This window comes from Paralichthys olivaceus, chromosome 2 (assembly GCF_024713975.1).
Source record: "Paralichthys olivaceus isolate ysfri-2021 chromosome 2, ASM2471397v2, whole genome shotgun sequence".
NCBI classification, from domain to species: Eukaryota; Metazoa; Chordata; class Actinopteri; order Pleuronectiformes; family Paralichthyidae; genus Paralichthys; species Paralichthys olivaceus.
In genome coordinates this window covers 11,277,790-11,302,545 of record NC_091094.1, presented here as the reverse complement: position 1 = coordinate 11,302,545, position 24,756 = coordinate 11,277,790, and the positions used below count along the sequence as shown (strand labels likewise).

The 24,756-nt window shown below is 39.7% G+C and overlaps 3 protein-coding genes across 11 annotated transcripts; 1 reads left to right on the top strand and 2 right to left on the bottom strand.

Annotated features, from left to right (window-relative positions):
• Nucleotides 1-444: 444 nt before the first annotated feature.
• Nucleotides 445-10,364, bottom strand: emp3a (epithelial membrane protein 3a (MAM blood group)). 4 transcript variants are annotated; one of them, XM_069535624.1, is made up of 7 exons: nucleotides 6,264-6,345; nucleotides 6,078-6,151; nucleotides 4,406-4,509; nucleotides 2,480-2,590; nucleotides 1,952-2,054; nucleotides 1,698-1,838; nucleotides 445-1,254 (listed from the first exon to the last, which is right to left on the bottom strand). In XM_069535624.1, the coding sequence occupies exons 4-7, from the start codon at nucleotides 2,555-2,557 to the stop codon at nucleotides 1,079-1,081; spliced, it is 498 nt and encodes a 165-aa protein (XP_069391725.1). In that variant the 5' UTR covers nucleotides 2,558-2,590; nucleotides 4,406-4,509; nucleotides 6,078-6,151; nucleotides 6,264-6,345; the 3' UTR covers nucleotides 445-1,078. The 4 variants fall into 4 exon arrangements, with proteins under 4 accessions (XP_069391725.1, XP_019957224.1, XP_019957225.1 ...); XM_020101665.2 differs by lacking the exons at nucleotides 6,078-6,151; nucleotides 6,264-6,345 and adding an exon at nucleotides 10,241-10,364; XM_020101666.2 differs by having other exon boundaries at nucleotides 6,078-6,560.
• Nucleotides 6,343-18,291, top strand: LOC109638602 (coiled-coil domain-containing protein 30). 3 transcript variants are annotated; one of them, XR_011244712.1, is made up of 17 exons: nucleotides 6,343-6,489; nucleotides 7,635-7,811; nucleotides 7,898-8,018; nucleotides 8,768-8,991; nucleotides 9,855-9,941; nucleotides 10,301-10,466; nucleotides 11,589-11,639; nucleotides 12,063-12,178; nucleotides 12,748-12,858; nucleotides 13,081-13,176; nucleotides 13,310-13,450; nucleotides 13,633-13,739; nucleotides 14,286-14,427; nucleotides 14,691-14,705; nucleotides 14,924-15,041; nucleotides 16,135-16,196; nucleotides 16,279-18,291. XR_011244712.1 is itself a non-coding variant. In XM_069535604.1 (17 exons), exons 1-17 carry the CDS (start codon nucleotides 6,475-6,477, stop codon nucleotides 16,490-16,492), a joined length of 2,085 nt encoding a protein of 694 aa, XP_069391705.1. In that variant the 5' UTR covers nucleotides 6,343-6,474; the 3' UTR covers nucleotides 16,493-18,291. The 3 variants fall into 3 exon arrangements, 2 of the variants coding, with proteins under 2 accessions (XP_069391705.1, XP_069391708.1); XM_069535604.1 differs by having other exon boundaries at nucleotides 14,691-14,827; XM_069535607.1 differs by lacking the exon at nucleotides 11,589-11,639 and having other exon boundaries at nucleotides 14,691-14,827.
• Nucleotide 18,292: 1 nt separating this feature from the next.
• Nucleotides 18,293-24,055, bottom strand: LOC109638603 (N-acetyllactosaminide alpha-1,3-galactosyltransferase-like). 4 transcript variants are annotated; one of them, XM_020101664.2, is made up of 7 exons: nucleotides 23,920-24,013; nucleotides 23,648-23,737; nucleotides 21,524-21,598; nucleotides 21,346-21,435; nucleotides 20,539-20,634; nucleotides 19,747-19,884; nucleotides 18,293-19,215 (listed from the first exon to the last, which is right to left on the bottom strand). In XM_020101664.2, exons 3-7 carry the CDS (start codon nucleotides 21,526-21,528, stop codon nucleotides 18,531-18,533), a joined length of 1,014 nt encoding a protein of 337 aa, XP_019957223.2. In that variant the 5' UTR covers nucleotides 21,529-21,598; nucleotides 23,648-23,737; nucleotides 23,920-24,013; the 3' UTR covers nucleotides 18,293-18,530. The 4 variants fall into 4 exon arrangements, with proteins under 4 accessions (XP_019957223.2, XP_019957221.2, XP_019957219.2 ...); XM_020101662.2 differs by having other exon boundaries at nucleotides 21,346-21,438; nucleotides 23,920-23,937; XM_020101660.2 differs by lacking the exon at nucleotides 23,648-23,737 and having other exon boundaries at nucleotides 21,346-21,438; nucleotides 23,920-24,055.
• Nucleotides 24,056-24,756: the final 701 nt, after the last annotated feature.

Genomic DNA, 24,756 nt, shown 5'->3' with positions numbered 1-24,756 from the left:
CTCCCCTGACTTCCACAGCACTTTCAATAAATACAGTATCTGATTCTCTGTCTTCCTACAAACATATGAGGTTTGATATCGGAATAATAATTGGAATAACACTCTATTTTTTGGGACTCTTCCCTCCAGACTTGAGGTGTAAAAGTAAATTTATATTTTTGTGTGGAATACTTTTGTGAACCTTGCCCCCCCAACCAGTTTGTTACATAATTCTCCTCTTGCTCTCTGTTAAAGTAATCTATGGGCATGCTTTAAAAAAGTATACAAGAAATTCCACCAAACAATGAGATAGTGAGAAAGACGGCACACCCTTGTGCAACCACAGCATCGTGGCGGAGGATTGCACCTGCACTGTCACAAATACAGCACTTAACACAAAACAAAGCAGGACTTACACAGATTTAAGCACAATAATGCTCTGTGCTAAAGTGTTGACACAAATAATAAAGTGACAAGAACCAGTGTTTTTAATAGGTAAACACAGATATGTACAAAAGTAATTCAGGCTCCATATTTTCACAAAAGTTATTCATTCACGTTCTGAGGTTATGTTTTCATCTGTTTGTTGAATAGTTTGCAGGATTGTGCATAAAACTACAAAACTGAATTCCGTTAAAGGGATGGGACATGACCCAGGGAAGAACCTAAATAATATTTTGTGCAGATCTGGATCAGAGACTTTTAAATATTGCTATTTTTGGCATTTTTCAACATTTTCATTGATTTCTCAGAGAATAATTCATTGATATTTCTGTGAGTGAGTAAAACAATAAAATGAAATCAGGCTCTATTGAATTTAAATGTAGTTTCATAAGGAGAGTATCATTCTAGGTTCTAGATCTCTGTCAACATTTTATCTCACAACATGACTGAGGTTCAGTAAATTCCCTTGAGCTGTTCTTGAATGATATGCCCTCATGATGACATGATGTCTCGCATACCGCGCAGCGCGACAGGGTGGATCTTGAGTCAGAAAGAAAACAGAGGTATTTCCTTCTCAGTCATTTTATGTCCTTGCATGATTCTTAACTGGGTGGTGACTGAAGTGAGGGGACTCCTAACGAGTGTTCTTCCCTTCTCACTGCTTCTTGCGCAGGTGGACGTACAGGACCCCGCTGACCAGGAGCAGAGGGACGCACAGCCACGCCAGGATGAAGCAGTAGCCAAAGTGTCCTTTGCTCAGGTCTCTGGTGTCATTTAGGATCTCCTTTCTGCGGAAGGTGAAGATGAGGCAGGCGGCAAAGTCTGTGCAGCCTGCAAGAGCATGAAAATGCTTTAGTTCAAATGATCTCATATCACCGCGTTCATACTACAATACATACACTCTCTTCAATAGATAGACCTGTACAATGTACTGTAATTCAGTACAACAGATCAAGCATTAAATTCTCCTTTAGTTAGCCACTGTGTGGCTCACTATTTGGATAACAAGGAGCTCTAAAGAGGAATAAGCCACATCAGGGTTTGACTACACAGACAACACTTGTTTGTACAATCACTTCATTGTTGGTTTTGATACTTCTTATTGGATACGTTGCCAACAAGATGACTCACAATGTTGAAATCCCAAAATACACATCACTTTCTTTGTGAGCATGCATGGAAAAATAATTCTCAAATGAATGAATAATGTAAACTACTGTGGCATTTTAATTTACACAATTTTATGTAGATGAAGGAATAAGACTTGAAAACACCTGCGAAGGCCTGACAGAAGCCTGTGAAGTAGAAGAGTCCTCCTTTAGACATGGTGAGGAGCTGGCACAGAAAAACCAGGAAGGAGATAGAGGAGAAGACCACAGAGAGAACCATGAGGGCCTGGACCGACTGCAGCCAGTCTGAGGGAACAGGTTCACAACAACACTGACACACTCAGTCATATGGACACAATTTACATCACCATCGTATAAACTGAAACCTGCTGGAACAAATGGACAGCTTGACAATTTACCGCTTTCGTCTGTAGCAGCGCACAGCCAGGTCTCTGTGGAGTTGTCATGGAAGCAGTTATACCAGAGGTCGGAGATTTCTGAGTCAGCCCATATCCACCAGGACTGCAGGGAGGAAGAGAGGAAGAAAGAAAGACATTTTTAAAATGCAGCAGATTTCAAAAAGACAGTAGCCCTCTGACTTCATGTACAAAAGTAATATTTTGTTCTGCAGCATTTCTGTTAAATTTCCTCTGGTTGAGGCTCAGGAGGTAGAGAAGGTCATCCAATAACCCAAAGATTGATGGTTTGATCCCCGGCAGTTTTATTCTGCTTTTCACAGAGTTCTTGGTTAAGATACTGAACCTCATATTGCTCCTGACGGCTGCACCGACACTGTCGATTTGTGCTGCTTAAAGCTCTTTAAGTAGAAAAGCACTATGTAAATACTGTCTATTTACCTTTGAGCCTTAAGATCATACCTGGATTAAGAGTGACATGTACTGGCAAAATGGGGACAGTACAAGTTACCACACCAGTTAATATCTCACCTTCTCCAGGGTGGAGATGAGGAGCATGGCCAAGGTGGCCAGATGTAGCACAGTCAGGGATACTAGGAGGAAGACCATGGCTGCCGTTAGATGTGGGAAGACTCTGTTATCCTGTGTAGAGACGGTGCGATTATAGATAATAAAACGAGACAATTCCACCTGGAGTCAGGTGGATTCATATCAAATCAAACAGTCATGTCATTGCCTTGACTTCCTTGCATGTCATTTTAAACAGCCAGCAGTTTCCTCCTCCTGTTTCTGCCTCTCAGGGAAACTCTCACCTCTTTCATCATGCTCCTCACATCTACACTGACAATCTCTGCTCATTTATCGAGCCACAAGCCCGACTGTGTGGAGGATCTCCAGAGCCCGTCCAGTCTCTGGGGAATACATCCCATCATCGGTTCACTACCACCTCTGTAAACATGTAGTCGGAAATTTGATCTACATATGGTCTAACATGGGTCTTTTTCTTTAATTGACTTAAAATATAAATCATTTCACTTGAAGTTCAGTAACTAAGAAATACCTTGAGTTTTCTTAAACTTGTGGAAACATTTTTATAACTTAGTCTTTAAAGTATTAGTATTAGCATCCTAATTTCATTATAATGTTGTCCCCAGCCGTGTTTGCAGACCAGTATCACAACTTCCTTTGCAACTTATTTATTTAATCTCTCATTCTGTCATATTTCAAATGTTTATTTGGACCTCCACTGCACTTTTAGTATTTCCTTTTCTATTTTGTGTATTTTTTTACCTTGTATTTAAATGTATTTTGATATACCTGGCTTCTATGACAATTTAATTTCCCTCCGGGGATCAGTATATTAATCTATCTGTCTGTCTTTCTTTTAAAGAGTGTGAAATTATAGATTTTAGATTTTAAAAAATGATTTAGCCCTGATTAGAATAAATACATAACAATTTTACAAATAATAATATACACTGCAGGCAAGGCAGATGCAATGCATTGGGCTAATTCAAAGCCTCCACCTAAATATCCTTAAACTCCCAAAATAATGGGATTACCTCCGAGAGTCAACAAATTCACATTAAGATGTAATGAAAACAAGAACACTAATGATGATATAAAAGTTGATGAGTCCTTGAGGCGTGGATAAGTGTTCAGATACATTAAATATCCTGTATTACTCATATAATCCTGTCTATGTTTTTCATCAGAACATTTTTTGAGCATTATCAGCACAAAGATGAGGAAGTCACATTATTTATAATACATTGGTCCTGTTTTACTTCCTCTTCATCGTGGATGAGATTGGTAAAGACAGAAGTTGCCTAACCAGTAAAAAGTACTTCAGGACTTTTTCTATTGTTTTGTTTAAAACTGATATTATCTGTAGCTAAATTAATTAAAAAGGGTTTTTTGTACAGATTAGTGTATTATTTGTGTATATTGCACATATGTTTCTGTGGCCTGAAAGAAAGACTGATGCTTTGGTTTCACAAATAATTGTATCCAATTAAAAGGCTACAAGTGCTAGATTTAAACTTTTAACTTTCTTGGAAGCTGGCACTCTTTGCCTTGCACGTTTGTCTTTCCCATCCAGCTCTGCCCATAGAGGGAAGTCACTGTCGCTGTTGGATTGTGGACGGTTGAGGGAGGCATGGGTTTGATTACATACTTCTACATCTGGTCTACGTAAGCGCTGGACGTACCTGGCACAGACAGAGCAGGAGTAACGACAATGTAAACTGAGAGAGTATCATTGTGGAGGAGCAAGATGAGCATCTCAGACGCTCAAACAAGAGTCCTGTTAGCATTTGGTCACATTTGGGTGTGACCTGCATCCCATTGAGCAAGAGTTTCATCATGCATACACCGAGCTGTGTCAGTGACAGCAAACCCAGGTTCATCTATTCAGTTTAACTCAATACAACCAAGGTGTTTGGATGAAGTTCTTACCCTTCAGCTTCTTTTTGCATCAGTGCTCGTCTTTGATTTTTGTATTTCTCCTGCTGTCCTCTCCTGGTGCCCTTTCTTCCCTCTCAGACGCCTCTGCTCCAAAACTATGGAGACGAGGGTACAGAGGAGGAATGTGGAGTCAAATATAGGAGGAGTTCTCAACACCCATTTCCTCTAAACTTTCCCTGCCCTCCCCCTCAAATCTGTGGTCTGGACCGACTCAGCACCAAAAGTAACATTCCTCTGGAACTGCATCAACACAGAGCATTTTCTTTAAAGCTATACAGCAGACGTGATCTGCATTAAAGTGTGCAACACAAGATGAGGAGGTGAACCCATTATTCAGAGTGTATGGAAGAGGCAACAAGATTCAGACAGTAGAAACATCACAACTCTAACAGCGGTTGATGTGAGGGTTTGCATTGGTTGGATTTTATATGGTAAAATACAGACTTTTGTACCAGGTACTCATACTGTGCATCCAGCTCTGCAGCTCAGACCACCACACTCTTATCTAAGTGAAGTGATTGAAAGGCAGGAAATTAGGGCTAATTAACCGCCCACTTCTGACTGTGAACGTGCGGGAAATCTCAGACCACCCAAAGCTCAACACACAAAATGAAATCCTCAGAAAGAATATCCAATGATGTCTAAACTCTATTTTATAAACTGTTAGAGTGATCATTATTTAATAAATGATGTCCCACTAGGAAAGGTATTAAACGTCTTTTTCACCAGTACAATAATAAAAACATTAAATAATATAATATGTATATTAACACACATAATGTAACACTACCCACTAACAATACAGCAATATATGTTCAAAAGGTGATACTAATGTAATTCAAATCCCACATTGTGTTGATATTTTCATACTGTTTCATCCACATATAGATTGCACTGACAGAGAAGTTGATTTGCTTTGTTATTTGTGTACTGAACACACTGTAAACAATTTACCAGCAGCTGCAGCCAAATCAGATGCATACACCACAGTGTTACACTATTATTAATAACATTGTGGATTATTATGAATGTCAAATAAACGTGTGAGCAGTATTTTAATTTTGTTGTTGTTTGTTGTGCTAATATGAACTATGTGATATATTTTGAGTGGTCTAAATTTCAAAAATAATGCTTCAGATTTTATTGTAAGTTTTGAATATGGGTTCTGGTAAAACCGTCCTCCAGAGTTGGGCCAACATGCACATGACAGTTCTGTTGAGCTGAATTCAGCCTGATGCTGGCAATGTTGGTTGGGTTTTGGCAACCCATGTCCGGCCAGTATAGGTAAAGTCCATTGAATGATCGATTGATGCCCGGTACGATCATTGCCGGTTCACTTTCAGCAGCTCGACCCGGGCCACTGTACTTGGGCTGATTCTGGGGCGTCATTCCAAACAGGTTTGGCACAAGTCTGGCAAACTTACTTGAGCCCAGTTATTTCCTCCTGCCTGCAGGATTTGGGCCATAATTGAGCCAAACCAATTTGGCTTCTTTTTTTTGCAGTAACCATCCAAACATGCAGTGGATTAAAAATGTACAACAATACATCTCTGTTGTATCTTAGAACAAAAAAAAACGACTGAAGGAACAGAGACAAATGAGACAAACCATCACACAACTCGTCGTTTTTCCTGATATTTACCGAGGACTCCAAACTACTCACGTTGTTACAGGTCCCAGAAGACGCCTTCAGGGACCCACGGACAACTCTCAGTGTGTGAGGAGGAAACAACCGATCTAACCCAAACCACAGAAAAAGACCTTCTCCTGAACACAGCTCCAGCATCGATCCCACGCACTTTACTCTCATTACCGCTGTGTCTTACGTCGAGGCTGCTTTAGTTCTGACCTGTTGAAGAATCCCAAAAGTTCGCAGAGTTACAGTTGCGCGTTGTATTGTTTCGTTACGCATCGATGTTAATCGTTAAAGTAACGGTCTGCTCGCGTGTTTACGTCACTGCTGCTGCTCTGGAACGAGACGACACGTTCATCTCCATGACAGCGACGAGAAAAACAACTTCAATCCAAAGTGTGAGGGTTTTTCTGTCGACACCAAACTAATGGATTCATCAGAGGTAAGAACACGATTTAACTCAACTGCAGATGTGACATTTCATTTTCTGTCGTTCTTTCTTTATTTCTTTGCACTTTATTTTCTTTCCTTCTTTGCATTTCACTTTCTTTCCTTCTTTGCATTTCACTTTCTTTCCTTCTCGCTCTCTTTCTTTGCACTTTCTTTTCTTTCTTTCTTTCTTTGCACTTCACTCTCTTTCCCTCTCACTTTCTTTGCACTTTCTTTTCTTTCTTTAATTTTCTCTCTCCATCCTGATACGACTCTCATCATTACGATCTGTTGCTCTTCATGCACCACATAAACACATGGAATGAGTATTTCAACAGAAGCCGCTCCAGCTGTCGCCACAGAGACACAGCTGCTCCCCACAAAGCGCAGACAGTTTAACCACAGTCAACACAAGTGTCAGTTCTGTCTGTAGTTTGTCAGGATTCTTTTTGGAGCCATTTTTGGGATGAAAACACTGTCACACAGGAAAATCCTTGAGAGGTGACACAGATATTTCACCTCACTCTTGTTCATGGCCCCACTGAGTTTCAGAAGTTTTACTGTAGAATGTTTGAGAAAATGAAATGCAAAGTTGGCTACTTTTTCATTATGGCACCCATAACTTGATCATGTAATATCATTTTTTTAATCCTTGAGAGGTGACACAGATATTTCACATCACTTTTGTTCATGGTGACCTCCGATGTCTGCATGTCAGGTTTCAGAAGATTGAATTGTAGAAAATGGCAATGACACTCACACTTTTATATAAACTACATGTTCTCCTCCTTAAAGTCCAAGTCAGATAATTGGACTGTACTTATATGTTACATTTTCCAGTCTTTTCAACCACTCAAAGTGCAAAAACACAAAGACAGTACCAGACATTCAATCAGCATCAAGCCTTTTCTATATAGTAAGACCTTCTCTGGACTTCAGGGCCCCCGTACTTTACAGTAGAAGTTACATTCACTCATTCAGACAGCACTTCAATACTCAGCTTTTCCTATCACAGACGTCAGGCAGTTTGGGGTTCAGTAGCCCAAGGACACTTCAGGATTGAACCACCAACCCTCTGGTTAATGGATGACCCTTTCACCTCCTGAGCCACAGCCACCCATGATGTCCTGTATGAAATGAGACCCATGTTGTCCACAGGAGGAGCTGGAGCAGATCACCACATGGTTGACAGAGGAGGGATGTGCTCCCGGCTCCCCTAAAGAGGCTCAGCTGTGTTTTCTATGGCGTGGCCTCCAGAGCACCAGAGCCTGTCTGAGCAGAGTGACCCGGGAGCAGGACATGCAGCGCTCACAACACTTGGCAGAGATGGCAGAGGTAAGTTACTGCATCTCCAACTTTGTCAGCTGGAGAAAGAATATGTCAAAGTCTGGAGACGTCTGATGTTTTTGTTTTTCTGTGAGGTGCGAAAATCCCTGGAGCAGATTCGCATCTTTACAGAGCAGAAAGACGTGTTGGCTCAGCAGATCCAAGACGAGAACGACCAGCTCAAGGAGCAGCTGCAGCAGCTAATCTCCCTTCAAGGTTGTACACATTAATCACATCACCATAGCATGAGCTTGTTAAAACTCATACCTCTGAGTCTTTCTCTCTAATATTTCAATATATACTTCCAAGTGTTGATATTTATCTTCAGATTATTGCCTGACCGATTAATCATAAAGAAGTGGATTTGAGACTTGCAAAGACATATCTGCATTTATGTTTAAGTTTTTAAAAAAACTGTGGAAAACTATACAGAAAAATGTGCATCTATGTTGAAATTTTACTTAAATTGTGTTTCTTTTCTTTTCTTTGTTGTCTTAGTGTTTTCTTTTTACTTTGTTATTTATAACAATATTCATCGTAGAATATCAAGCTTTAATTACATTCCTTTATTTGATAATGAAGGAATCATTGCCACAAATTAAATTCAGCCTCTATATCATCAACATGTCGACAAATCGGTATCTGAAACTTTTTACTCTCTAATATTAGTATTGACCACAACATCTCAAATCAGTCAGACTCTATTTAAAATTAAATGGACTTTTTCAAATATTTTGAGGAAGTCATTTAGATTTTTCTTATCTTGTTTTTAGCAGTAATCTAAAGTCATACAAGCATGCAAGATGTGTAAATCAAAATACTATATAAACAAAGCCATTAGTGGGGTAGATTAACTTGATGTGACCGCTCCCTTGGAACAAGGTCAGCAGATAAGATCAGCCTCCACATTTACAGCGGCAGTGAAATAAAACCAGTCTCCTTCCTCTCCCTCTTTACTGAGACAGACGCCCAGATAAGCGAGGTGGCTAAAATGCTGTACCAGCAGGGCCTCACAGAGCTGATTCACAGCAGCCCCAGTGAGCAGGTGGCGTACCTGCTAGTGGAGAGGGCCTCGCTGCAAGAGACAAGTGAGCATCTTACCAACAACAGCAACAACTTGATGAGTGCTGGAGACAGCGGCAGCCCACGGAGGACAGAGACACAGGTTTCCAAGAGCAACGGACGAGAGGTCAGAGGACGAACATCTATTCATTTAATGACTCCCCTGTCTGTGTGTGTCAAAGGACCATTAAGGTGTTTAACTCCAGGTGATTAACCTTTGGAGCTGATTGTTTAAAGGTCAAAGATCAAGATCAACAGAAACATAATCTCTGTAAACACATTCTGCATGTTGGCCGTGGCTCCAGAGGATCATTTGAGATGTGTCTACAAGTAAGATTATTCCCAATCATTGTATTTCCTCTGAAAAGTGACGTCATGATGAAGTCACTGAACAGTCAGAATGTTTTTTGCTTCCTGTTGGACTAGAGGACCTGAGGCTTATGTAGATTGAACAATAACTTGTGATCATATAATAGGATAATGATGCCCCACTGTCATTCATCATTATGAAATTATTACAATATAAAATAATAATTTAGAAAGCGAATGTTGTCTGGTTGGGGTATTTAGAGCTTACAGGTCGGTATTCATCACCCCTCTGATGCTTTTCATTGACAATTTAAAGGTAGAGGTCATCTAAAAGTGAGAGTCACAGCTCAGACGTCACATTGCAGTTCATTGACTTTTAGTTTGATACTTTGAGCCTAAACACGCAGAGCTCTCAGTCAGGAATGTACAAGAATTTACTCTCCATCATATGAGAAAATAGTGGATTTTGTGAAAGTTTGATTCTTCCTTTGTTATTTGTCTTTTGAAGCACGTGATTCCTCTTTGTGATATTTCTTGTACGATTAAGTCATAATGCAGTCAGATTCATGACGTAATATCTTCTAGAGATTTCTGCAGTTGTTAGAAACATTATTTCTCTGCGATCAAATGATTTACTCTGTGATTCTGTGATCTCATCTCATCCCTCAATCTCCCCACAAGAGGGCACCACATCACAGCCATAGTCCCTGGAGGAGACTCTTATTTGGGCTCCACAAAGCTTCACACAGCAAACCTACTTTTATTCCTGTACGTACTCAGATTTACAGTCATGTGACTGCATCCTGTTTCAATATTAACAAATACTAAAAACTATCAACGTGCATGTGTGACTGTGAAGATTTTTTTGCATGTTGTCTGTTAAAAACTCAGCATTAACTGCTTCCCTCTTTTTGTTCCAGTGTGATTAAGATCTGCTACCAGCTCAAACTAGGGAGCTTTGCATGGCAGAAGAAAGTCAAGACACAACGCCACATGTGTGTCTTGATCTCATGCACTTCTCAAGGTCTCTTGCATGTAATTCTGAAGATTCCTCTCTTTGCACTTACTGGTTTGCTTCAGAGCCGCTGTGATCTTGGTTGTCGGTTGACTGGTGTCTCTCTCTGCAGGCTGAGGCCAGACATTCGAGCGGCCAGTCGAGCAGTGTGGAGTGGAAGTGCTCTCGTCTGGAGCGGGACCTAGAGGAGGGCTCCCGCCGGCTGGCCATGGCCCACAACGAGATCCGACGATTGACTGATGAGCTGGATTCGGCACACTTGACCCAAAAGACTTATGGTGAGAGGGAGGTTTAACATTTTCTGTGAAACAGAGGAAAAAAGTCAATTCTTATCTCTCTGGGAGTTTAATTCAGCATCTTCAGATGGACTCACAGCAGAGTCACACAAGATGCATGAATAAGTACAGAGCTTGTGTTTGCTTTTAGACATGCTGATGACGCTTTGAATGGTGGGCTAAACATTACCTTGGCTTTGGTACAACAACAGCAACTTTATTAATACTCTGCAGGGACATTTTATTTGACACAGCAGCACAAAGAGGGAAAAAGTAGGAAGAAAAATGAGAATAGAAAAATTAAGGTGCACAAATTACAGCAGAGACCCAAAAAATATTACACATGATGTAAAGTTATTTTCATCCACACCAAACTGCCCCCAACTCAGAAATATCAGCCCACTAAATGTTGTCAAGTCAAGATCTGTGCGTTATTCCCTGAAACATTGATTAAAATGTTGAAAAGTCGGCCCCTTAATCTGCAGCTACACCAACATTGAATGGGCTTTTTTCCCAGACCCCATCCCTCCTTCAGGTTTGGTGAAAATCCATTTTGGTAGTTTTCACCATAATCCTGCTAAACAAGAAACCAACAAACAGACAGAAACAGTTAAAAACACAACCTCCAAAAATAGATTTAAAAAAAGGAATACTACCTAAAATAACAATATATAATACAATATAGATGTATTTTATAAATGTACAATATCCCCATGTAATACAGATTATTAATATACACGTGCATCCTGGGATTTCTACTGTGATTTGAAGGGAATACACAAGATCTAGAACTTTTCATTAGAAGGTGATCAGCTCCAGATAAGTGTCACAGAGAGTTTTCATGGCCATAATACAGTATGCTGCTGTCACTGTGATTTTCCTTATGCTTTTATTCATCCTTAAATCAAGGCTGCGATGGTCCTGAGAAAAAGAGAAACATCGCAAACTTTCAGTCAGATCCTCAATCGATATTTGTTTGTTACCAACTTTCCAAAGTTATTTTAACATCATACAAAAGCCAGAGAGACTCTGAACTAAAGCCGAAGTTTCCAATCTCTGCAGCAACTTGTGTGCAAGAGTTCTGTGCAAACATCTGCGTTCTATTCCATCGTTTGTGTTTTTCAGAGCCTGAGCTGCAGGCAGCGCAGCAGGAGGTGGAAAAACTCAAGATGTTTGGTGAGATTAAATTTTTTATGCGTATTCTTTAATTTTGTTTTTTCAGAGAAAGTTCTGTGTTTTTGAATGCAACGGAGAGAAAAGCTCGGGGTTACAATCTCACTCTCATCGCTCAGAATACTTTGTGTCTAGGATGATTCTGTTTGGGAGCTGGAGATTATTCCATGGTGTACTGGGTGAGAGGCAGAGCCAGATCACAAGTGTATAAAGGGCGAGCACACACAAACACACAATAACGGTTTGCCTGAAACGAGAACCATGAATTTTGTCTCTCATCACTTGAATGCATTTTTTAGGAATGGGCAAGCATTCAGTTTTATATATATTTATATGTATATAAATTCTGCATGGTAACAGTGACATTCTTTATAATATGTATTATTGATAGTCTGACAATCACATGATCTGACTTTATTTCAAAAGAAACGGTGGAACAGCGAAAGGCCAAAGAGCTGAACGATCGTCTGGATTTTGAGATCAGAGTTTTGAGGAACAGAGTTCGCTCACTGGATGCTGAAAAAAGGTCTCTGCAGCAGATGGTAAGATATAATGATGATGATGATCAACATCCCATGGTCAGTTTTCTTTGAAATTTCTGAAAAGTTGGCTTGTAGAATGAAAATGTGAATCTATACTTCTAACAACTTCTTTACTGATTTATGTCCATTTGGCTCAGTGCAGCGTGAAAACTGAGAAAAGTACTGCAACTAAAACAGACAATTAACTGTGTAAAATAAAAAAACAATAAATAATAATCGATAAAGAAATCAAGAATTACTGCGCAGTGGTTAAATGCCTCCACCAACCAGTGCAGTTTCAGTCTACGTATATTATTTTTCCAGACTCATATGATGTCACTGTGACCTTTGACCACTGAAATCAAATCATTGATTCATTGAGTCCAAATGATAATTTGAGCCAGATTTAAAATGATTCTCTCGGGGTGTTCCTAAAATGTTGTGTTTACAAGGGTAAAAAAAAAAAAGTTTATGAAGTTACCTTGACTTGTGACCTGCAACTTCTAGTAGGTTCAAGGTTGAGTCAAACTGATTGCTGGACCTATCAGATCGTACGACACCTGTGGTTTGATGTTGTTTTTTTGTCTCAGGTTGTATCTTTGCAGGAGGAGGCGGAGCAGCTAGAGTCCGACCTGCAGGAACAAGAGCAGCAGATCCACACTGTGCAGCTTCAGGCTCAGCACGACAATGAGCTGGCTAAAGTAAATGCTTTTAGTTATTACATTTTTCTTTATCATTACAAGAGAAAGTGACACCCATCATCAACATCCCTCTTTGTGCATGGAATTATTGTTCTTATACTGATGCAGTCTTTCAAAAGAAGGACACAGAGTCAAATACAAACATCACTTTCAGCAAATGTAGCTCAAGATATGAGGTTATTGTGAGTTAAACCCTGTTTGTTGTTCTTGTTGTGATTTTAGTCGCGGGAAACTGAACTGAATCAGAGCATCCAGGTTTGCAGAGATTTACAAAATAAGCTCAGTGCTCAGAAGAGATGCACTTTAGAGGAGTCACAGGTAAGTCAATCTGTATGTTAAAAGATTCTTAAGAAGTAAAAAATAAATGTATTAAATATACATAATATCAATCCAGTATCAAAAAAACAGATATACTCATAAATCATGCCCAAACTTTTTCTCACCCCTTCAGATACATTATCTCAAGCAGCATCTGGATTTTTGGAATCAAAAAGAGGCAAATCTAAAACACTGTGAAAACTTGAAACAGGAAAACTCCTTTACCAAAGAGAGTAAAGAGCAAAAGCTGAACAAGGAAAACACACTGAATAAGGTAATATCTTACATATGCTGCTAATATACCAGAACTAATTGGCCTTCCTGTGCTGTGTTCTTTTTATCAGAGCAAAAGGACACGAACAGTTACCATCCAGGTGTTAAACTATAAAGCTGTAAATTCTTTTGATTTTTCCAAACTGACTTTCCTAATCTACAAACTGTGAATATGTCTCGCAGGAGTTTGGTGAGGATTCAGTCAGAAATCTATTGTCCAGCCAAGATGAGTGTGAGACACTGAAGAAGGAGATCTGCGAAACCCTCAAATCCCTCGACAAAGAGCGCAGGTAACAGGCCCGTGACACCTGCAAACACTTCAGACTCAGAGAGATCTTGGTAACGGGACGTTTAATTTTGGTCGCCTATTAACTGCATCATATCTGCTTTACCTGGGGCTTTGTTCGTCTCTGCTTCAACTTCCGGGTCAAACATAGGAAAAACATGAGACAATCACACTGCTAGTCAGTTAGCCATTCAGCTGTTTAAACCCGCTGCTCTTTTTATTGGTCACTAGAAATGGATTCTGATATATTACTTGCTGTTTGCTGTGTAACATGAATAAAACTTCTTTACATTACCTCATCTGTGAACATACCTGGGTTGCATCAGGTAGACTCCCATGATCCCACGCTGCTTCATGACATCATCAAACTAGGTCTTCTGTTATTGTTTTTATTGAGAGACCCCTAGTGGCCAAAGTGACATATTGTACATTTGAATTGTATTTGATTTTTGGAAATCAGCTCATTGACAATGTCACAGCTTGAAAATCTGCATTTCACACCCTGATATGAATCATGACTCATGTTGTATATTTGTCCATCTGTTGACAGCAAATACCACGAAATGAAGGAAAAACACAAGGCCAGAGTGAGTTGGGCCAAACAAAGGTTTGATGATGAAACCACATGGCGTGATGAGAAGATAAAAGGTCTCGAGCGTGAGCTGTCCCTGTGTTCCCATTCATTAACAAAGGTAAACCTGCAGCTTTGTCTTTCTTTCTAGAGTTTACATAAAAGACATGAAGCAATACAATGAGGAAGAGGGTATAGTAGATGCTGGTAATGCACCTTGACTTTGGTTGCCACCCGCCAATAAACCGAACAAAGAAGAAGAAGAATGAACATAAAAATTGCTGTAGAGAGGTATTGAAAATAAGATGAAAAAGAACGTGTACGCATAGAAACAAGTCAAGTTCAATGGTAATTGTACTTTTTGTAAATGTTTGTCTTTTCCAGGAGAAAGAGCTTGTTGTGAGTATAACTGCAGAAAATGACAAACTACTCGCTGAGAGGTCGAAGTTGTTACAGCAGCTCAACGAGGAGGAGCACAACAAGAAAGACACAAATCTAACTGCTGCTTTGTTCAAGTGCAGGTTCTAAATAAGTCCACACACAGTTTATAGCAAAAGTCATTTTTGTGACATGTGTGTTCACTGAAGAAGACAAGGTGTTTTTTTTCTGATTGTAAGGGCGGATTTTCTGGAGGTGGAAAACAAGAAACTGGGAGAGAAAATAATCCACATGTCAAATCAGCTGAGTGTCCTGGAACGAATCCTACAGAGCCAGCAGTCACGTCACTTTGCTGAGGTACTGGAAGCAGTAACAGCTGTTTTATCTGTAAATGTAGGCTGTGATCTGGAGCTGCTGTTCTTCATGTTATTGTAGTTTTAAAGCTACTTCAGATCAGCTGCCCTCTGACTCAGGGACATGACTAAAAGCGAACTTGTGAGCCTATAATGCCTCAGACGTCCTCAGGGTAGTAAAGAATTTCCGATAGGGATATATTGGTCTATATAAATATATATATATATATATATATATATATATACTACAAAAAATGGTGAGGATTTCTACGAAATCATCATCATTATTATTATTATAACATTATCTTGACAAAAAAATTAATTGAGGCATAATATTTTACAGTTTAACTGTAAACTCTGTTATAAATAAAAAGAAAACACAAATACAACCAAATATGTAGAGTTTGAATAAAACAATACATGAGGTCATATAAATACACATGCTCGACCAATCATGAGTCAGTCTTAGCTGACAATCGTGACGGAACACTTGGACATACGTCAGTGTGATGAGGACTACCTGAATGTACATACACCATCCTTGAGAAAAATGTATTTCACGTGAACTTCGATTTTTTTAAGTTTGGCCCATATCACCTTTACTGCAGCCAGATTGAAGCAGCTGAGATGTTTTGGCCTCAGTGGTTGCAGCAGCAAAGAGGGTTTTTTTGTTAACTAGCCCAACCACATCCTCTCTATGTATATGGAGTGGAAAAAAACAGACACTTCTCACTTTCAAATCAGTACAAAGAATCAGTACCAGATAATCAAAACAGCCTGCTTTTGTTTTCATTAAGAGTTCCCTATGACCTGATGACTGGGTGTATGTAGTGTCTCTTAAATGTAATTGTTCTGATTAGTTTTGGTACTCGCCTCAAAGATGGAGAACTGAAGTACATAAAATGTAAACATCTGTAAAATAAATACTTTTTATACCAGCAAATATAAACACAGAAAGCTAAATGTCTTAGGCCACATGTTATCATCCTAACAATAAGTCAGTCAGGCTCTCATCAAATACTCACTGATATTGAAAGATATGATTTATTCTGGAATGACTTATTTATCTAACAAGGATACTTGATTTCTTTTATTAGGAAATGAAGAAAATACATCATCCTCAGCATATTTTTACATCTCTCTGTGTTCAGACTTCAAGGTAGGTCTGATTACATTTCAGAACCAGATCTAAACCAATTTGTTTGATAAAATAAAACATCATAAAATGTTTGTGTCTCTAGAGCGATGACACCTAAGCCTTCTGAAACCCAAGATGAGACTCAGAATCATCGTACCAAGCAGGCAAATGTGACTTCTCCCCGTCACTGTTCAATCGCTGCAGCTCTGTCTCGATCGGCGGAGGTGGGTTACCTGAACCTGACATCTGCTCAGAGCCACTTCGACAAATCAGCTTCCCCAGGTGCCCTCAGATGCTCAGACCGTTTGTGTCCCTGAAATTCTCCTTCAGAAATATGAATATATCGTATATAAAAAGCATTTTTGTCTTTTAAAGGTACAGTGTGTAGAATTTTGTGATATGTAGTGTTGAAATTTCATGTTGCAGCTGAACACCCCTCACCTCACCCTCTCCTTCCAAGCATGAAAAAAAAACCTGTGGTAGCTTCAGTTGTCATAAAAACTCAAAAGGTGTTTAGTTTGTTCAGTCTGGACTAATGTAAAAAACATGGCGGCCTCCGTAGAGAGGGTCCCCTCCATGTAAATATAAAGTATTTAAATATAAAGAGTCTTTTCTGGGGTAAAGAAAACTACAATTCACACAATTTAGATGAAACTAACTAGTGAAAACATCATGAGGATTATTCTACATTACATTTCTGCCAATAGATCCTTTCACCTAAATCTTACACACTGGACCTGTAGTAAATTTCATCTCTCGACCTGAACCTTCACTGACAGATCTTCTTAGGTTGAGTTAATAATGCTGATCATATTTATAATAAAATGATGAATTATTTATAATGAAAATTACTTAAAATTTTAAATTTGAACTTGAGTTGAGATACACTATACAGCTTCAACTCTTCTTGGAAGGCTTTCCACAAGGTTAAGAAGTGTGTTTATGGGAACTGTTTGGGGATGGCCCCTTCCTGTTCCAACTTGACTATGCACCAGTGCACAAAGCAAGGTCCATAAAGACATGGATGAGAGAGTTTGGTGTGGATACATTGACTGGCCCACACAGAGTCCTGACCTCAACCCAATAGAACACCTTTGGGATGAATTAGAGCGGAGACTGAGAGCCAGGCCTTCTCGTCCAACATCAGGGTGTGACCTCACAAATACGCTTGTGGAAGAATGGTCAAAGATTCGTCTTTACACTATTTCTTGTGCTTTCTTTGCTTCTTCTTCTGCTTTTGCACTAACTGAAACACATTTTTTCATGTCACTATGGAAATACAGTACAGTGTGTAAGTAGTAAACAGTTATTTGAAGTAATGGATGTGAAGTATAGGAAAGTTATATAAACCCTGTTCATTTACTATTTACGGCCTCTTGGTCAGTTTAACACACTGATTCCTGAAATGCATCAGCTGCAACATCTTATTCAGAAATCATGGTTAAAAAGATCAAATACAGTAACGACACCTATCATAAAACCAGTTAGGAAACAGGCTTCTTTTGTTACCTCGTCTCCTAGTTTCATGATCACTATTTTTTGTTGGTCATTTATTGATACAGACCACAGGCTGAGTTTCATTTCCCGCATTTATGCAACAGTTTCCTCAAAGCATGTTTAAAGAAGAGGTGTTGTAAATTGACCAGTAAAACAATGATACATGAAATATAAACTACAATCTGAGGCTCATGTCACAGTTCACTTCGATGACAAATCTTCATGGCTATAACAACATTGAAAAGTTTATACTTTTTTTATTTACTTTGTATTTTGCACTGCACATATGTATATATGTGTATATATATATATGTGTATATATATATATATATATATCATTTTGAGATTTTCTAAAATGCAATGAGGGACATTTACGACTTATTGCGTGCACACACACACAAACACACGCGCACACACACGCGCAAACACATATATTTATAAAATAAATATATGATCTCAAAGCAAAAACTGATGAATTTACAACACATTAAAATATGATACGATCAGACATTCTGTACGAGATTCTGGTGACAACTGAACTATATCACACGTTCGTCTCTTATCATTAACTCTACAAATGTGTTGTCTCGAAGAGCAAAAATAAAAACTGTGCAAGTTGCTCTGTTGCCCACTGCATCATTTATTCATCAAAAATATTTTTGTTCCAACACTTACATGGTAAAGGGCATCATGTGCAGAAATGTACCTAACTACTAAAGAAAAAAAACACGATTCTCTGACAAGGCAGACAGTCGGTGGGAGATTGTCACTCAACAGGAAATCCAGTTGTTGGCAGAACAGAGTGTGTTTATCAGATATCAGAGAACAGGGAGGTTTGTATTGGAGTGTTGGAAACCCCTAAGGTGCGCGGAGCTTCTTGTACTGCTTCGGCGCCCACTCCAGTCGCGTGACTTTTATGTCACTGTTGTGGCCGATTAGCGGGTCCCAGCAGTACTCAGGGGACAGCACCCTGCTTGGTTTGTGAAGCCACAGGTACTTGTTTAGGTGACTCTCGTCGTGCCACAAGGCCTCCACATTATTCTCTTTATCCTCCATGATGCTCTGGTAGCAGGCGTTAGCTAATGCTTTCACGTTCTCACACAGGCCTCCAAAGATGGCAGCGTGGTAATAGAAATCCCCCGTCTTCATGTAGGCTTTGGACTTTGGGTTGCGGTCGTAGGTGTAAAAGCTCTTCGGGAGGCGGTAGTAGTAGGCGTGGAGCAGAGCCACAGAATCACCCAGAGCCTCCGAGCCAAATCTCCCGGTGAACACCTGATCCACGTCAAAGCAGAAGACGTGCGTGCAGCGGCGGCGAATATCTGTCTCTATGACATCTGATATAGTCTTCATTCGCATCATAGAGATGTCCTGCCACCTCGAGTGCTTCTCCACTTTGATCACCCTCAGGCTCCGCAGAGGCGGGAGCTTCATGTCTGGCACATTTTCCGGCTTGTCTGTGAATATGTAATACGTCACCGGCAAACCCAGCATGAAGTGATGCTCTGATGAGTTCAGGAAGGCAGGGAGGTAAGCATCCAGGTACCTTAGATAAAAGTCAATACAGGACAATGCTTAATTAATGCAAGTTACTAACTTGAAGTTAGTTTTGGGTTGAATATTGACAGACATTTACTCTGATCGCAGGGTTTCTGCTTCCAGACCATCAGTGAAACCCTGTTTCAATAGAACATAATAATGTTTTTAATGGCTTCTATGTGACCCACTGACTCCAAACAAATACTACATTGTATTTTTACCCCCAATGCTTCTTGGTTCTAAATGAATATTAATATTTATAAAACATTTGGAAAAATACATATGTTTTTAAAATATGGATATTAACAAAGAGCTAAAACCAATTAAAAGAGGTTTATTTGTCTAGGACAAAAATATCTTATATGATTTGGACTTAGTGAGTCACATGGCTTGGAAGCGATTCAAAACAAGGCATTCATCTCCTGTTGAAACAGGGAGTTATTGTTGGTCCCTAAGTGAAACCCCTGTGATCTAGAGTCATTGTCAAAACTAACCTCAGCGCTCAGTAATTCATCACAGCATTGATGTGCAAACAAACCTGCCAACAGCAAACACCGTCAGAGCCACAGAGGAGCCGTCGCTCTGGTGCATCATGTCGTAAAGAAGAGGGTCAAACATTCCCTCCCAGATGATGGGAGCTCTCCAGTATGTACATGTTTGCACGTCATGTCTGGTCCTGAAACAGAAAATAAGAGTTTAAACTGTGTCAGGCTCAGGAAACAACTTCCAGGAAGTGTTATCCTTCCCAAGATCTGCAAACAAAACATTCCTCTGAGCTCTGCAGGCAGTTTGTTCAACCTCAGGGTGTGAGGACACATTCTGTAAATAATGGCGTGATTTCACCTTATTGAGGTTATTACCCTCTTTTTGAAACAAACTGTAGAAAAAACCTTAGGGCAGGAGATTAATCAATAGTGCAGCTGTTTTTTTTAATCTTAACCTGCTACAGAGCTGGTTAACCTTTGCAGTGTGAGTTATGGTGATCTTCCCTGTGTACTGTGGGATCCCATTTAAAAGCGAGTAAACTGTACGATGACCTAATAATCAAAGTTAAACCTTATATAAATAAAGTATTTAAATACAAAGGGGCCATTCAATTTAGTCGGGAAAAAAAACATCACTAGGATTATTTTATATTCAGTTTCTGCCGATAGATCCCCTACAGATTTAAACCCCATGATAACCCAGATAATGCACAAGGTTTGAGCCGCTAGTCTTACCTCAATTTGGAAATATCAACGATTTGAAGGCAAAATAAAATAAAATCATGGTTCTCAGAGTTTGAGTTGCGAGGAGACAGTGGCAGAACTAAACGCCTTCATTGTCTTACATGAGGTCGAGCCCAGCATCCACGCTGTTGTCCTGAAGCAGAGCCCGAGCACTCTCCAGTTTACATTTTTCAACAGGCATGAAGGTCGCAAAAAATCTGTTGAAGAAAATAACACAACAAAATTGAAATATTGTACTGTTTGTTATTGGGCAAAATAATTAAGCTACACTATTAGGTACATCACATCCAAACTGACACGTGAAGGTGCTGGTAAACTGCGTTGCACCCATAAAGATGGACGACGTGTTTCCACTGACTCCCACTATCCAGAAATGAAACCAAAATATTCCTGATACAAACGCCACCATCTTGAGCATTTGGAGCCAGAGTCTGCCGAATAGTGATCAGGGGATGGAGCTGCGGTAGTGAGGTCATATAAATACACATGCTCGACCAATCATGAGTCAGTCTTAGCTGACAAACGTGACGGAACACTTGGACATACACCAGTGTGATGAGAACTACCTGAATGTACATACACCATCCTTGAGAAAAATGTATTTCACGTGAACTTCGATTTTTAAGTTTGGCCCATATCACCTTTACTGCAGCCAGATTGAAGCAGCTGAGATGTTTTGGCCTCAGTGGTTGCAGCAGCACAGAGGGTTTTTTGTTAACTAGCCCAACCACATCCTCTCTATGTATATGGAGTGGAAAAAAACAGACACTTCTCACTTTCAAATCAATACAGATAATCAAAACAGCCTGCTTTCCTGTTTTCATTACGTAAGAGTTCCCTATGACCTGATGACTGGGTGTATGTAGTGTCTCCTAAATGTAATTGTTCTGATTAGTTTTGGTACTCGCCTCAAAGATGGAGAACTGAAGTACAGGACACACAGCACAACCGGAAAGCAAAGCACACATTTCCAACAAGCCTTTAACCTCTGGGAACATCTGCTGGAATAAAGACGAGACAGACAAAATTATGAATCTTTTGCGAGTGGGGGAAATGCTCCTGAGCACACAAAGCTGTCAAACCCACCCCATTCTTGACGAACACAGGCATCCAACTTTAGTTGACCGATCTCCCTCTTGCCAAATAATAAAGTGAAGGCAGCTGTAGATGAAATGACATAAGAGAGAAGAGAGTTCAGTTCAAATATATATGTACAAACTCTTTAGTTCAGATTCACACTCATAATTAGGGCACTAATTACAGTCTGGTCCATAAGTATTTGGACAGTGAAACAATTTTAAATGTATCCTCTGAACACTACAATGGATTTGAAACACAATGATCAAGCTGTGATTGAAGTGCAGACTTTTGTGTACTGGGGCAAAATTGTGTCACTGTCCAAATAATTGTGGACTAGACTGCATCCTCACCATCACCAAGGAGGTTATGTTTTCACCTGTCTGTGTGTTTATTTCAATAAACAAATACTCTGTTTTACTTCAAACTAATATGATGTAGTATAGATTAGTCGGACATTCACAAAAGTAAAATGTTTCTGATTTTATGTTACTGCCTCAGTTTCTGGTTTCTTCTCTGCAATGATCACAGAGCTTGATTTACAGTTTTTCACAATTGTTAAAACACGTTTTTTGAATCCTCCTGTCCTTTTCTCAGAATTCTAAACACAAAAATCTTTTCTCAAACTACATTCACAAAACCTCTGATTCTTTTTGCAAAACCACACCATCGCCTCAAAATAGTTTCACATGTGCTCAAAACCGAACAATGTTGTCAGATCTTGCACGAATCGGTCAAAATAGAAAAACTGCTGAGCTGTCATTAAACACTACACCAAAATATTTAAAACACAGTGGTCAAGGCATGTTGCTCATGGAGAAATGTTTATTGGTCACAATAAAGTACTTTACACAGTTGATCATTGAGCTTCATTGAGCGTCATCCTGTCTTTGGGCTGGGTCAGGCCACAGCACTTCATCCACATCATGGGAAAAAACCCTAGTGTACCGTACCCAGCCCTGACACATCTCCTCACCAATGTCATCACAGGCTAGTTCCATGGACTCAAGAAGATTACAGTCAGCCTGGTGTAGGGCTGTCGCTCGTACACCTTCCATCTCCAAGTGGACAAAAACTCCTCTATTGCATTGAGGAAGGGAGAGTACGGTGGCAAGTATAGGTTACTGTAATGATATTCTGATTCATATCGAACCGACTGACTTGGACAGCGCGGTGAAAACTAACATTGTCCCAAATTATAACATAAATAGGCCGCTCCATCATCTCATGTTCCTGCTGCTCATTTGCAGACAACATATCTCTAAGAGCCCCAAGAAAGGTGAGAAGGTGCTGGGTGTTACAATATATGGCCTGAGTGGCATGATGGTGAAGAACACCCTGGTTGCTTATAGCAGCACACAGTGTTATATTACAGTACTGCACCACCATCAGAAATTGCCACTCTTCGTCTTCCTCTGCCTTCTTGTCCTCCGCCTCTACCTCCTCTTACACACACTCATCCTCTGTGTCTCTGATCCATTGTTGTCATGAGCTTGCAGGAGCAACCTGCTTGCACTCTGAACTGGCTTATATTGGTTTTCATGTTGTCATGACATGAAGAGAAACAAGTGTGATCAATTTTGAATCGTTGTGTTAAATGGATGACACGTGTGTTTCATTTGTGTTCATATTTTGCCACTGGTTTTTACCATTATGCATCACAAGTGCATCACAGTGACGACTGTGTTTTATTGCATGAGAATGTGTTTAGAGTTTTGCAAAAGGAAGGACTGAGATCTGCAGATAGTGTTTTACTAGGTGAAGATAGTTTGTGGTTTTGTCAAAATGATGCTCAATTCAGTGAATGAGTTTAGACAACTGAGCAATTGATTCACACAACAGGAATTAGTGTTTTAGCAATTCAGGAAAACTGTAATTCAAGAAGCCAAACCTCATTTCAACCATTTGTTTAGCTTCATTATATCAAATTTCATCATTGTCTTTTTCCATTGCAGTAATAATGATGATGCAGTGAATTGAATTCTGCATTCTGAGGACCAGTGGTTGAGCATATGTGAGTTTCATAAGCAAGTTCAGCACTTGTATGACTGTTATTTTCTTTTGTGTTGTAAGACTTGCGAATTCTACTGTTTTGTCTCATCTTGAAAGTGAACAGCTAGTAGAGCCTCTTACCGTTTGCGGAAGCAGCATGTAACATAGTTAACCAGCTGTTTGAGAGTGAAACACGTGCCGCATCCAAGAATCCGACAAAATCTTCTCTGACTTTCAGGACAGAAATCACCATGATCGTCTCATAATCTCCTCGACGTGTCCGTTTAAAAAATATTGAGAAATGGAGCTTCTCATAACACCGGATGAGGATTAAAATCTCCCCCTGACCTTTAACTACATTCGTTTAACACCTCGCTGCAGATGCAGGATGAAAAACGTGAGAATGAACCCACCTGAGAGAGGCTGAACGGACTGCTCCTAAACATCCGCAGGGCAGTGGATCACTCCTTGACTTCGAGAGAGGTGCAATAACCCTGGAGGAGCAAACTGAGGTGCCACACCTCTGTTTTCACTCCTCAATTTGATTAGCCAAACGACATGGGAGTGGCTCCTCCGCCCACAAGTCTTTCTGTGCAAATTCGAAAAGTTAAATTAGAATAAAATGCTTTGCATGCATGCAGGATTCGCTCTGTGTGTCTCATGACCACCTGAGAACTGACACGCCATGAACTTCGTTTTCTTCTAACAAAAATTCGTCTAACAAATTGGCACATTTATCTGTAGTAAGAGACTTCAATAATTATGATGAACGATGATGAAGTCAACGATTCATTGAAATATGTAATCCAATCCTAGACATTATGTTTATAATAATACTAGTTTATGTGTCGGGAAGTGTTAATGCTTTGTTTGCGTGTGAACAGTTTGCTACTTTGAATTGTTCAGCTGTGACTTGCTTCGCAGCCACGGTGAGTTTGCAGTGGAAGTTGAGACACTGCACCATAAGTTTTGCTTCCTGTCTGAGGTAGGAACAAATGAAAATAACAAAGCTGCCAGTTTAACATGAAGAAAAACTAAAGAGACTAATGAAAGTTTGTTATGCAAAAACCACATATTTAAACTTTAGTATATATAAATGTAGCTTTAATGTAGCAACAAACTTCCACATCTATATCAAGATAAAGTAAAATGTCCTGAGTGCAGAATGAAGTCTGTGGGCCCACTTTCACTTCCCATAACCTTGTGGACATCATGAAGGGACAGAGGAGTTGTGGAGTTTGTTTCAGGTC